The sequence below is a fragment of the Impatiens glandulifera genome, chromosome 1 (assembly GCF_907164915.1).
Source record: "Impatiens glandulifera chromosome 1, dImpGla2.1, whole genome shotgun sequence".
Taxonomy (NCBI): Eukaryota; Viridiplantae; Streptophyta; class Magnoliopsida; order Ericales; family Balsaminaceae; genus Impatiens; species Impatiens glandulifera.
Window position 1 is genome coordinate 134,820,551 of NC_061862.1, and position 14,627 is coordinate 134,835,177.

Consider the following 14,627-nt stretch of genomic DNA (forward strand, 5'->3'; position numbering starts at 1 on the left):
GTTGAAATCCTAAGTCGAAGAGAAAAATACTTTAGCTTTGGGCGTTATATTTTCTCAAGTGGGACTCTGTGAGGATCTTATAGTCATTTTTATTTTAAAAAATGCCCCTAGTATTGACTAAGAGTTTTTGGTTTAGGAGTCAACTCAGAGTGTGATTAACTCTCTTTTTAATGTATATGCAAATGTGATGTGAAATGAAATGTCTATCAACTTCTTTCGATAATTGATAGTGGTGACCGCACCCTGGAAGGGTTGCCTACGTACTCTCGAGAGAGATCAGGTCTCACGTAGTTCACAACTTGTGAAGTTATGAACTTTGATGTATGTAATGAGCAATGAATGTATGTTATGTGAAATGAAATGTCTATCAACTTCTTTCGATAATTGATAGTGGTGACCGCACCCTGGATGGGTTGCCTACGTACTCTTGAGAGAGATCAGGTCTTACGTAGTTCACAACTTGTGAAGTTATGAACTTTGATGTATGTAATGAGCAATGAATGTATGTTATGTGAAATGAAATGTCTATCAACTTCTTTCGATAATTGATAGTGGTGACCGCACCCTGGATGGGTTGCCTACGTACTCTCGAGAGAGATCAGGTCTGACGTAGTTCACTGCTTATGAAGTTATGAACTTTGGTGTATGGGATTCAACACGCATGCTTTAGATGAAGTATCTTTTGAGCATGTCGACATTGAAGGGTGCTGAGAGTTCTTCTCCATCCAAGGTGGTCAATCTCATGGCGCCACCTGAAAAGACCTTCTTGACGAGGTAGGGTCCTTCCCATGGTGTTTGGAATTTCCCTCTAGGGTCTAGTATCCGTAAGTTCTTCTTTATAACTAAATCGCCTTCTTGAATGTTCCTAGGTTTCACCTTCTTGTTGAAAGCTCTGGTCATTCTTCTTTGGTATGCTTGCGTGTGACATAATGCGTCTAACCTCTTGTCTTCCATAAGGGCTAGCTAATTGTACCGTGACTTACACCAATCTTCCTCCACTACTTGTGTCTCGAGTAAAACTCTTAAAGTAGGAACTTCGATTTCGATAGGTTGCACTGCATCCATTCCGTAGACCAATGCAAATGGCGTTTCTCCCGTTGACGTTCGAATGGTTGTTCTATATCCCCATAAGGCATATGGAAGCTTCTCGTACCAATCCTTGTATGTCTGAGTCATCTTCTTGATGATAGTGATGATGTTCTTGTTCGCTGTCTCTACTGCGTCGTTCGTTTGAGGACGATAAGGTGAGGATTTGTGGTGTTCAATCATGTATTCATCTAGTACTTTGAGTACTTCTCCCCGGAAGTGTCCACCATTGTCTGAGATCAAAGCATGAGGAACTCCATAACGTGCAATGATGTTGTTTCGTATGAACTTGGCAACATGTGATGACTTGAGAACCTTATATGATTGAGCTTCGACCCACTTGGTGAAATAATCGATAGCCACCAGGATGAATTCGTGTCCGTTTGAAGCGTGAGGATAAATTTTCCCGATGATATCTATTCCCCATGTCGAGAATGGCCATGGTGAAGTCATGTTGTAAAGTAGAGATGTTGGGGTGTGCTTCAAGTTCGCGTAAACTTGACATTGATGAAACTTCTTAACATATTCTACACATTCTTGTTCCATGTTCTGCCAGTAATAGCCAAAGCGAAGGATCTTCTTAGCGAGTGCTGATCCGTTCATGTGTGGGCCACATGTTCCTGCATGTACTTCCTCCATGATCTGTGATGCTTGAGGTTGGTCGATGCATAACATGTTCTGACCGTCAAAGGAGCGTCGATATAGCTTTCCTGCGAGTAGCACATAGTTGGTTGCGTATTGGCGTAGAGCTCTCCTCTCATTCTTTTGGAAGTGTGAAGGATACTCTCCATGCTCAACGTACTTCTATAGAGGTTCGAACCAAGGTTTGGGCACCACTTCGGTGTTGGCAATCGTCCTCTTCTCGAAGTCTCGTTTCTGTTTCTGACGAATCTTCAAAGGCTTGATTTTGATTCCTTCCGGAATTTGCGTCATTGCTGCTAACGTGGCCAAAGCGTCTGCGAATCGATTTTGACTTCTCGGAGCATGTGTGAATGTTACATGTTCAAACTTTTCTATTAGAGTCGATAAGTGTTGATGGTAAGGTTTGAGGTTGTCTCCTTTGACTTGCCATTCACCATTAGCTTGTGAAATGACTAAGTTTGAGTCTCCTACTACTTCTAGACGTCTCGCTCCTTTTTCATGAGCAATCTTCAAGCCAGAGATGCACGCTTCATACTCTACCTCATTGTTAGTCACTTGATATTCGAGCTTGACTGAGATTGGGTTGTATGTTCCCATAGGATCGATGAGTAGTATCCCGATGCCATAACCTTGTTTTCCTGAAGCTCCATCGAATAATAGCTTCCATGTTGTAGGGTTAATAGTCATCACTTCGTCGTCTGGGAATGCTAACTCCTCTTCGTCTTCAACTTCGATTGGTTGGTCTGCGAGAAAATCTGCTACAACGCTCCCCTTGATAGATTTCTGAATTGTGTATACGATGTCGTACTCTGATATCATCATCATCCACTTAGCTAACCTCGGAGACAAAAGCGTTTTCTGGAATAAATGACGAATTGGATCGAGTCTTGATACTAACTTGACTGTGTGGGCTTGCATGTAATGCCTTAGCCTCTTAGTGACCCAAGCTAGAGCCCAACACACCTTTTCTACTGGCGAGTAATTAAGTTTGTAGCCCGTCATGCGCTTGCTTATGTAGTAGACTGCGACTTCCATCTTTTCCTCATTTTCTTGGGCTAGTAGACTACCCATTGCGTTTTCCGTGACTGTTAAGTATAGGATTAGCGGTATGCCTGGTCTTGGCGGCATAAGAATGGGAGGATTCTTGAGGTATCCCTTTATCTTCTCGAATGCGTTCTAACAAGCATCATCCCAAACAAATCTTTCATTTTTCCTTAAAAGTTTAAACAAAGGATCACATGTCATAGTCAACTTGTTTATGAATCGACTTATATACTGGATCTTTCCTAGAAAGCCTCGCACTTCTTTCTCGCTTCGTGGAGGTGGAATTGTTGTGATCGCTTCTATCTTGCTCGGATCAACCTCAATTCCTCTTTGCGTGATTAAGAAGCCTAACATCTTTTCTACTGTCACTCCAAATGTGCACTTCTTTGGGTTGAGCCTAAGTTGGAACTTCCTGATGCGTTGTAAGAATTTGTCAAGATTTTGGATGTGCCCTTCTCGATCTTTTGATTTGACAATCATATCATCGACATAGACTTCTACCTCCTTGTGGATCATATCGTGAAGAATCATTGTGGCAGCTCGTTGATACGTTGCTCCTGCGTTCTTCATCCTGAAAGGCATGACTCCATAACAAAATGTTCCGACTTCTGTGATGAACGTTGTCTTCTCTTTGTCTTCAGGAGCCATTAGTACTTGGTTGTAGCCTGAGAATCCGTCCATGAATGATAGGAGTTGATGGCCTGCTGCATGATCCACTAGCACGTCGATGTGTGGTAGTGGAAAGCTGTCTTTAGGGCTTGCTTTGTTGAGATCTCGATAGTCTACACACACTCGGAACTTTCCATCTTTCTTTGCGACTGGGACTATATTGGCGATCCATTCTGGGTAATCTACCACTTCGAGAAATCCTGCGTCGAGCTGTTTCTGAACTTCCTCTTGAATCTTGTCCACGATGTATGCCTTCATTCTTCGGAGCTTCTACTTCACTGGTTCTGCGTCTTCATAAAGTGGTATGTGGTGTTGGATGATTTATGGATCAATTCCTGGCATATCTTTATAAGACCATGCAAAAACATCTTTGTTTGCTTTTTAAAGTTTAGTCATATTTTCTCGTTCTAAATCGTTTAAACTTTTTTTCGATTAAAGCAATCTGAGGATCTTCTTCTGTGGATAAATTCTCCTCTTGTTTATCTAGATAATGCCTCATCTCATAGGTCATTTTTGATTTAAATGTTTCATCGGAGGACATATAATCAAAAGTTTCTTTTTCACTGTTAAAAACATTTTTCAAGGTGCCTAGAGACTCAGAATTATCAAGATAATGTTCTACATGTGAATGAAATTCAGAAATGATAAATTTTAAGTTCAAATTGTTTTTAGCGAATGCATGTTTCGTCAAGTACGGATCTTCCTCCTCGTTGTCTGTGACGTCATCAATTGGTTTTAACCTTAGGTACTGGGATGATCTTAGCGTCGATCAGATCTTAAAACTTTTGTTTGAGAGGGAAACAACAATTAGTGGAATGCCCTCTAGTCTAGTGATATCCGCACCACTCATTTGTGAACTTGTCCATTACTTCTCTCCCATGTTCCGATGTTAACGTTTGAATCAAGTTCTTCTGCAACAAGTTCCTTAAGGCTTTCGACATGACATCCCCAAGTTGTCAAATTTTCTAAGAGATGGAGCAGTAGTGGCACTCCTTGCTCGTGATGATTGTTGACTTTGTTTAGGCGAAATGGGTTCTTTTGATGAGTATTTTGTCCTCGAGTTTGACGTGCTTGCATGACTCTTGTTTTGAATAGACCTTTCTACAGCTTTCCAACCGTCCATGAATGTCCTACATTCCCTTTCCATTTCTTGTCGCATGATCTTCGGATTAAGGGGTTCGATTGTCGCATAAGTTTCGATTTCTACAATGATGTCTTCAAGCTGTTGTCGCAATTGTATCAGTGTATCACGAAGATCGTCTAGCTTTAGATGAACTGACTCATTGAACCTTCTTGATGGGTTAGTCATTGTAAATTATGATGAATATGTGTATGTTGTGTTCAAGAGAACAAAGTCAGTTTGAACCCCTTTATCAAGTAAAACAAGCAATGCGTTGCTCGTATGCACATAATCTCTAACACGCAATAGACGCTCAATTTACCCATTCACAATGTATAACATGTAGAAAAGGAAGAGTAAAATAAGAATGAGTTATTTTATTAAAATCCTAAGTGTGGATAAAATCGCAAACTCAAGTCATAAAATAAAATAAGAAAAGAAAGCAAGCACCCCTCATCCTTTCGTTACAATGTTGCTCATGTATCTTCATAAAGAGATTTACATTTCAAGCATAAAGAAATCTAGTCTAAGTCTTTGAATCTTTAAGTCTTTTCGTCTTTCTTGATCGTCTTTGCGCCTCATGCGTTTCTCTTGATCGTCTTTATGTCTCACGCGTCTTTGTTGACTACATCTTACGCTGAGAGGCTGAGTAGTAAAGACACAAAGAAAGAAAACTAGTTACATTAGATTCTTCTTTTAGCTTTTCTAGGTTTCCTCGATTTTACTCCTTTAAAACTATTAAGTTTAGCCTCAAATTTTCGAAATTGTTCACATGTTTAATGACATTTTAAAACTTTGAATGGATAAACTGAGCGCCTAGAAATATCTATATGCATACATGTATTTATCATATATAGTAGTCAAGTAAAGGGCTTCGTGACGTGGCTTTGTTGCTCGACAGGACGAGACGAGGCAACGGCTTGGTAGAATTGGCTTTTTGGATTTTTGTTCTAAAGTTGGAAATGGCTTAAGATAGAGTTGTTCCACCGACAAGATACTATCCCAAAAGGGATCTCTCGATGTAAGGGGAGCTCTCAATTGGACATCCCCCTCACCTCTATTTCAAAATCCCTCATTTTCAATAGTAGGGGATATTTGAAAAGAAGAGAGGGTTAATCCGTGTTTTTTTCCTGTTGTTTTTCTCAACTCTCAAATCACACAAAAGCCTTCAAGGCATATGTTGAGGGTGTCATTCACATTGACAATCCTAGCACATAATCAATAGATGTATAGGCTTCGTCCAATGACGTATACCTTATACTATCTTCACATCGGAGCACCAGAGCTCATGCACATTAAGAAAACAAATTATTTTTTCCCGGGGAATAACATTAAAGTGTAAAATATATTTTTTAAATTGGCCAAAATTGTTTTTTTCAAGTTAAGCATCAAAATGTCCCCAGCAGAGTCGCCAGAAAACTGTACGCGTTTAAAAACGTTTGCCCCAAAAATGATTTTCTTGACTTTTAAGAAATAAATATAACATATAAAAATCTCTTAAACAAAATTGAAATAAAATCAAATTGGTGAATTGTTTAAAAACCAGTTTGTGACCAAAGAGTCGCCACCTAAATTTTTATAAAACTAGGAAAATAAATTATTTGGCATGTAAAACAATAACGCCTTTGAAAAAGAAATTCTTTAAAGGTTCGGTGCTTGGTTACACGTGAAAAAGGGCTTTTGGCGCTATGTCTCACATGCCTGTTAAAAAACAGTCTCTACTTTAACAATTTTGGCCCTTAAAAAAAAATATTATTATACTTTACATTTTAGACATTTTGGATCCTACTATACTAAATCTTAATGCTAAGGATTATAAAATAAATAAAATAAAATAAAAGCAGATTGCTTCTTTGTTTTGGCTTTGTGTTTTATATTTTTATTTTTGAAATGGCCAATTTAAGGGCTGGTTTTGGTTTTAAAGAAATTTTAGGTCAATGACCTTTATATACATTAAGTTTTTTTATTTAGATTACATATTTACAACAAGAAAAGTAAAAATCCTAAACACCTATCAAAATAGAAAGCTTAAAGAAACAATATATGGAATTAAAAAAAAAAGCAAAAAAAGATTGAAATTCAAATTCAAGAAGAAAAAAAAAAAGACAAAAGAGCTTACAATGGGGCTGCTCTTTTGATATTAAGGGTGGTATTTAATCTAAGATTTCTTTTGATATTAAGGGTGGTATTTAATCTAAGATTTCCTAAGCAAATCTTGTGACCAACTTAACAAGAGTGGTGTTTGCTTAGAATTTTCAAGCAGCCTAGAGAGAGAAAGGTGAAGGTCGAGAGTTGAAGTCCTTCTTTGCTAGGGTGTTAAGAGGGGTATTTATAGGCAAAGCTATGAAACCCTAGGGCACAAAGGCCCATTTAACAAACTTGACCGTTGAAAAGAAAACTATTTTAAACATTTACATGTTTAAAATAATGGAGCAATCTCCACTTGACCCACTTGACATGTCACTAAATCAAGTTTTCAATCCAATGGGATTTAATCTTTATTCAATAATGATGTATTACTTGGTCATTTTAATTTTATAATTAAAAAAATAACCAAGTCTTCAATCTTTTCTTCTACGTTGAAACTTTCTCTCTTGCCACTTCCTCCTCTTTTTTAGCAACTTCTTTTATTTTCTTTTGACCGCACATGATAGAATCGTCATTTCAAGATTTGTGGTTGTCACCATCAAGAAGATGACCGTTGCCTTCACCTAACTCTTTTAACATTTGATTTCATGGGTCGAATCTTGGGCATGGGTCGGTCCATTAGTCGGGTGACCGGTTGGATCCGTCAATTGGATCCTTTCCTTGGCCTTACTTTGGGTTGATTTGTCTTTGATTTGGATCTTCCTATCTCTATTCACAAATCTGATCTGGATCTTTCATGTGGATCTTGGATTGACCCATTTCCCTTTATCCTACAAAAGAAATAAAATTAAAACAAATAATTAAAAAAAAGCAATTGTATTATTATTAATTATTCCTATTTCTAAGGAACAATTATAATTATAATAAAATACTAACTAACTTAATCAAATTGCAAAATCTAATCTAACTAATCTAACAAACTAATCTAATTAAAAGAAAACAAAATATACCTAACGAAATTTTATAAAAAACGCTAATATATATTTTGTAAATAATTTTTTTTATTTTTATTTTTTCTAAATACCCAAGGTAATTAATTAAATAAAACCTTGAATATTTTAAGTATAATAATTTCTCTAAGTGTTGTAACATAGACAAATTACTACCTTAACTTTATTTAGGAATCCAAAATCAATTATTTTCAAAAACTCAATTGTTCTAAAAATAATCGTCTTTAATATAAATCATGCAATGAGTCCGTAAATGAATTCGAGAAAATTTTATAGACTCAGATTTATGAAAAGCATAAACTATAAAATTAGGTGTGAAAAATGAGTGTCTACAACGGTTAGTTTTCTCCGTCGAAAACCAGACTCAGGCTAAGAACCTCGGTCGGGTGTAGGGGACAATTAGTTTTCTCAGTCAAAAACTAGACTCAAGCTAAGATCCTTGGTCGGATGGTTGGAATTCTCGGTTGAACGTCAAGAACACCAACTGCAAGTTTTGGGATTCTGATTGGAGTTTCCATTACTCAATCTGAATGTATGGGAAGCTTCGTCTAATCCCCTAGAACATTTTTAACATCATCTTGATGCATCAATCAATTAGGATGATGTTGAATTTGATTCAAATAAGTTTTGGGTAGAAATATGATTTTTTTATTTTTAAGCTTGTCTTAACAATTAAAGTTACCAATGTTAGAATCAAAGAAGACCAAAACATGAATAATGACTATCAGTTTTAACAAATTCAAGAACTGAATTTTCTATATTTTTGGAGATTTCGGTTTATGTGTAAACATACTCTAAACCGGCTAGAATTGATCCAAAATTAGTCCTAACATCTTTTAAAATGTGTTAGGAAGCTTTTTAAAACCGTAATTCTTGAGCTAGAGCTCAAGAACAAGAAAAACCCGATTTTGAAAATTTTCAAAATCGAATTTGGGTACTTTTGATTTAGTTTGAATTGAATTCAGCAGAAAGCTTTGAAATGATCTTAGGATCAAATTCAAATAAAGAAAATGGATAATCAAGCAATATTCGAGACTAGTCGAGCTGAAATTTAAATATTTCAATTTGAATCTATAACTTGAATTACAACATGAATTAAAGCTTATTGTGAGTTGAAGAACACTCTTAAACTCTTTATGAAGATTTGTGATGATCCAGAAATAAACCTTAGAGCCTTACATAAAATTTCGAAAATTTTCAAAAGTTTAAGAAAAATTTAATGGTAGATTAATTCTATGAAGTTTGGATTGGAGGGTCGGGGTTGTGTTTCTTGCTTTTGTTTTGCCTGAAGAGGGCTATTTATAGCTAACCAATGTTAGTTGGATGAGCAAGTGGATCAAATTTTAGACAAAAGACCATTAATGACTTTTGTTTACATTTGATTATTTTTATCCAATTAGGGCATCATTGCCCCTATGATCGTAGACAAAATGATCACCATATTAGGGTGATCATTTCAGTTTTTGAGTTATCAGATTTTTTTAAGTATCAGCTGAGTTTCACTTTTGAAAAATCAAAACTTTCGACCAATGTTCATCCTGTTCTTTGTGATGAAGACGACGATTTGAGGCTAAAAACATCGTCGTTTCAAGCCAAAATGCGAATGCGCGTCTGGGCGCAGTGGTCCATTGTGTTTGGGCGTTCCGTCTACATTTGGGCTAACGACGTTGAGGCGTATGTTAGATGATCATGTGCTACGTGGAACTTAGGGATGACAATGGGGCGATTCGGTTCGGTGAATGACAATACCATCACCGCTCCGAATTTACCCACCCCGCCCCGATTCCCAACTTGGTTTTTAAATATAAACCATCACTGCCCCGATCGGAGACAGGGTTTCCCCGCAGTGCACCGAAACCGAATAATAATTTAAATTTAAAATATAAATAATAAAATAAAATAATTAATATATTTAGAGTTATAAATTATCAAAATATTAAATATCAAACAAAAACAACATTCAATAATAATAATTTTAAAGTATTAAATACAAAACAAATAAACTTCCAATAATAATAATGTTTCAAAATATAACATAAACGACTAAATCTTCATTCTTCATCTTCAATGATTAGGATCATATTTTGTATTAATAAAAAAAATATTAATAAATAAAATGAAGTATTATTATATATTTAATTATATACATATTCAATAAAGAAATCTAACATTCTTCTTCTTATTTTCATCATCTCTTACTACATTAAAAAAACGATCTAGTAGGCTAGTACCAATGTACCATGTTCAATTGGCACTAATAACATTAGATTCTAATGTCATAAAAAAGAATAATAATAAATAACAAAGACAAAACAATTTTCTTGATTAATAACATCATAAAAATTCATAACCTCTTTCTTCATCTTCCACTTTAACATTTTCATCAACATCTAATAAAAAGTAATTTGAGGACAAAATAATTTGTAACACGGTTTTTTATTTGAGGAACAATAAAATATTATACATGAATATAATAGCAAAATAAAATGATCGAACACAAATATTATACAAATTAAATAATAGCGATCTAAACTAATTGTTTATAATGGAAATAAAATAACTAAACTGACCTGAAATCAAAAATATCGTCGTTAAGTCGAGAGAAGATGTAACAAAGATTGTGAAAGACAAAGACGAAGATATAAAAACTCTACAGAAAAGATGTGATGCCATATTGTTTATATTAATTAGTAAGAAAACAGTAAAATAATATACAAAATAATATTAGCAAAGAGTTCAACTAACTTTCAATCTGAAAATACTCTCAAGATTCAAAAGAGAATTAACCTTTAATATGAAAACACTCTCAAGATTTAAGAGATAATCATGTACGTAGAAGAAAGAATATGTAACTAAAATTATAACTAGAGGGGAAATTTGATCAAATGACCCTCAAAAGAGGGTCATTCTCATATTTAACCTCAAAAATATCAAATTTTATTTTTAACCTTTTTTATAAAAATTTCCCCTTTTTACCCTTACTAACCTTTTTCCTTTTTTTTCTTTTTTTTTCTTTTTCTTTTCTTCCTTTTCCTTTTCCTTTTCCTTTTCCCCCATTTCTCCTTCTCGTTTTCTCTTTTCTCCCCTTTCTTCCCTGGCGACTCTCCAGGCGACATTACTCCAGCCCCAGCCGCCGTCCCCTATCTTTCCCGACGACCTTGTTCCAGCCCCAGCCGCCATTACTCCCTGTAATTATAAACAGGCCGACTCCCGACGATCGCCAAGCCCTGGAGACGCTGAGCCCGACGTTCGCCCAGCATTACTGAGGTTAGTAATGCTTAGTTAGTTCTACTCCCCAATGATTTTTCCGTTTTTTGCATGTTGAGTATGAAGTTTTATTGTTTTAGGGTTTTAGTTTACGACGATATGTGGGTGAGGCGTGGGCTTGGGCTTGGGCGTGGGCTTGGGTGTGGGTGAGGCGTGGATTTAATTGCAATTCAGTTGCGTATCACGCAATATGTAAAAAGAATTGAATAAATTTATTAATAAACGGGGATAAATCAGTTGGGAGAGCGTCAGACTGAAGATCTGAAGGTCAAGTGTTCGATCCACCTTCACCGCAAATATTTTTTTTCTATTGGAAAATTTAAACAAACCATGTGACATCCCTGATAAAACAAAGTTGTTATACATCCCATAATTGAGATGCATGAAAACTGCACATGTCAAGTGTGTTTTTTTTCTTTTCTAAATTCAAATAATACAAGTAATATGATTCTTGGTTAAGTTTAATTTCTTAAAATAGTGTAGTTAGTTAGCAAAGAATGTAGGTTATACTAAAACTCTGCTTCTGGTTTGGTTCATTGCAGGTCTTAGATCTTAGTGTGAATCTAAGTGCAGCCAGTGCTGCAGAAGAATGAATGAGCAAGCACACTCTTATCCGGTTTTTAATTTCACTGTCATTTGTATTCTATACTTTTTTTTTTAAAAAATGCTTAGAATTCATATTTGTGGATCTATCTATCCCGATAAATTAAAGCACAAGACTCTCTGTTTAAAAGAGTTCAAATGTTAGTCGGAGTGGAATCTCAACCAAATTATTATCATCACAAGAATAGATTATGGATCACCAAGAGAGCTTGAAATAATATATACTGCAATTTTAACTGGACAATCAATGAACAAAATGAGAAAAAAATACACTCCCTACTTAAAACACATACAACTTTGAACTTGTAGCATCTGCATCTTCTTCAACCTTGGGTTTCATACTGTCCTAATTTAGTGGTGAAATTGGCAACTCATAACCGACAATTTCAGACGATACCCGAGAACTCGGAAAGCCCGTCGCTGTATCGATCCTTCTTCTAGAGGAAACTCCTGTGAAGTAAAAGGATAATCACGTATGATGATTTTGTTTATGTAGTACATATTGAAGAAGGAAATAAATTGAAAGGAAAGCAGCCAATTTTACAAACCTTGGAAGATGAGGACGACACAGAAGAGGATTGTGCATATCATGGCAAAGAGATTGCCATTAACCGATGTTGAAGCAGCTTTGACAGATTTAACCTTGAGTGCTTTGATTCTCTCAACTCTAGCCCGTTTCAAGATTATAAGTTGAGAAATCTCTATGATTAGCTTCTGATCAGCAACATCAAGTGACAAAGGTTTTGAAGATCGAGGAGGCCTTGGAGGTTTTTTAGACGATTTTTTCTCCTTAACTACTTTAGTTCTTGTCTCAAACAATTTCACATCATCCAAAACATGAACGTTGCTACTGCTGTTCATAGTTGTTTCAATGGATCCATCAGTTCTTACCAGAGACCTGTAGCAAGTCTTGGAATAAACAGCCCTTTGTTCTTCTTCTTCATCTTCTTCCTCACTAATACACCCACTAACACCAGTCTCAATATCTGCAGTTTTAGATAAGGAATCCATTACAGCATAACAACTCTGTTTTACCAGGGATGTCACATGGTTTGTTTAAAATTTCCAATAGAAAAAAAAAATTGCGGTGAAGGTGGATCGAACACCTGACCTTCAGATCTTCAGTCTGACGCTCTCCCAACTGAGCTATCCCCGCTTATTAATAAATTTATTAAATTCGTTTTACATATTGCGTGGTACGCAATTGAATTGCAATTAAATCCACGCCCACCCACGCCCAAACCCACGCCCACGCACCCGCCCACGCACCCGCCCACGCCCACGCCCACGCACCCGCCCCCGCCCACGCCCACGCCCACGCCCACGCCCCACGCCCCACGCCCCACGCCCCACGCCCCACGCCCCACGCCCCACGCCCCACGCCCCACGTCCCACGCCCCACGTCCCACGTCCCACGTCCCACGTCCCACGTCCCACGTCCCACGTCCCACGCCCCATTCACAAATCATTCAGATTAAACTACATTTCTCGGATCAAAGCATTTCAAACCAAAACAATAGAACTAACTAAGCATTTCAACCTTAAAACCTAACTAAAGCCTAAATCCTAAACTAAAACCCTAAAACCATAAAACTTCATACTCAACATGCAAAAAACGGAAAAATCATTGGGGAGTAGAATTAACTAAGCATTACTAACATCAGTAATGTTGGGCGAACGTCGGGCTCAGCGTCTTCAGGGCTTGGCGATCGTCGGGAGTCGGCCTGTTTGTGATTCCAGGGAGCAACGGCGGCTGGGGCTGGAGCAAGGTCGCCGGGAAAGATAGGGGGACGACGGCTGTGGCTGGAGCAATGTCGCCTGGGGAGTCGTCGGGGAAAAGAGGGGGAGAAAAGAGAAAACAGGAAGGAGAAAGGGGGGAAAAGGAAAAGGAAGAGTAAGAAAAAAAAGAAAAAAAAAGGTTATTAAGGGTAAAAATGGAAAAAAGTTAAAAATAAAAATTGATTTTTTTGAGGTTAAAAATGAGAATGACCCTCTTTGAGGGTTTTGAGAAAGAGAAATGATAATGAGAAAGATGAGAGGAATAGGAAGAGGTAAAAAGTAAAAGATAAAATTGGGTTAACGTGTGTAGAGAGAAGGAATTTACAGAGGTTTTCAATTAAAAAGATGAAAAATAATGATGGCATTAAATAATGATGTCATTAATTAATATATTTTTATTAAATAAATATAATTATATTTTATCGGTGGTTCGGGGATCGGTTCGATGCATGTAAATACCATCCCCGCCTCGAATCCCGGTCAATATATTTCGGGTTTTCCCCGATCCGCTCCGATCCCCAGTTAAAGCGGGAAAAACTATACCAATCGGTTCGGTTCGTCTCGGTTTCAGCGGAACGGTTTTAAATTGTCACCCCTAGTGAAAATGTCTTCTTTTTGTTGCAGCGGGCGATGCAACTTGCTGATGTGCGTTGGATGAGACTCAATCACTCATCTGTTGGTCATGCGATATGTTGTAGTCGTTTCTCTTATTCCCGACGGTACTAAATCACAACCCTTTTCCAGCCTTAGAGTTTATTTAAATTTGATTTTTTTTTACTCTTTTCTGTCTTTATTTTCAACCTATAAAATATATAAAATATTTAAATAAACACAAATATTAATTTTGTCTATTTATTCCAATTTTTTATATTTTTAGGACTCTATAAATATTTTATTTGTGATTTAAATGAATATAACATTCATATAAACTATATATTTAATTTATTTGAGCCCTTTTAAAATTAATTTGAGATAACATTTATCTAAAATTATTTTATTTTTCTTGATCATTGTGTTAATTAGTTGAGATTTAAGTAGGATAATGGTTAATAAATTAATTGTTAAATTTTAGTTTGACTTTAATTTTTGATTATATTTAATTTATTTATGTAAAATAATTATTTTAATATTATATTGAGTAACTAAAATTATAGTGTTTAATAATATATAACATAATATTTATTATAAAAAAATTATAGTATATTGAGTTTTTTTTTAACAATTTATACATTTTTGTTTATTCTAATAATTTTATTATTATTATTATTATGATTTAAAAAATAATATACTTTTAATAATCTATAAAATAATGTTTTATA

The 14,627-nt window shown here is 36.0% G+C and overlaps 1 protein-coding gene and 1 non-coding gene across 2 annotated transcripts; both read right to left on the minus strand.

The window, feature by feature from the left end:
• Positions 1-11,875: 11,875 nt before the first annotated feature.
• LOC124944112 lies at positions 11,876-12,540 on the minus strand. The gene is made up of 2 exons (XM_047484588.1): positions 12,078-12,540; positions 11,876-11,979 (listed from the first exon to the last, which is right to left on the minus strand). The coding sequence occupies exons 1-2, from the start codon at positions 12,538-12,540 to the stop codon at positions 11,876-11,878; spliced, it is 567 nt and encodes a 188-aa protein (XP_047340544.1).
• A 72-nt stretch (positions 12,541-12,612) lies between these two features.
• TRNAF-GAA lies at positions 12,613-12,685 on the minus strand. The gene has a single exon. It is a non-coding gene; the product is annotated as a tRNA-Phe (tRNA).
• Between the last annotated feature and the right edge of the window lie 1,942 nt (positions 12,686-14,627).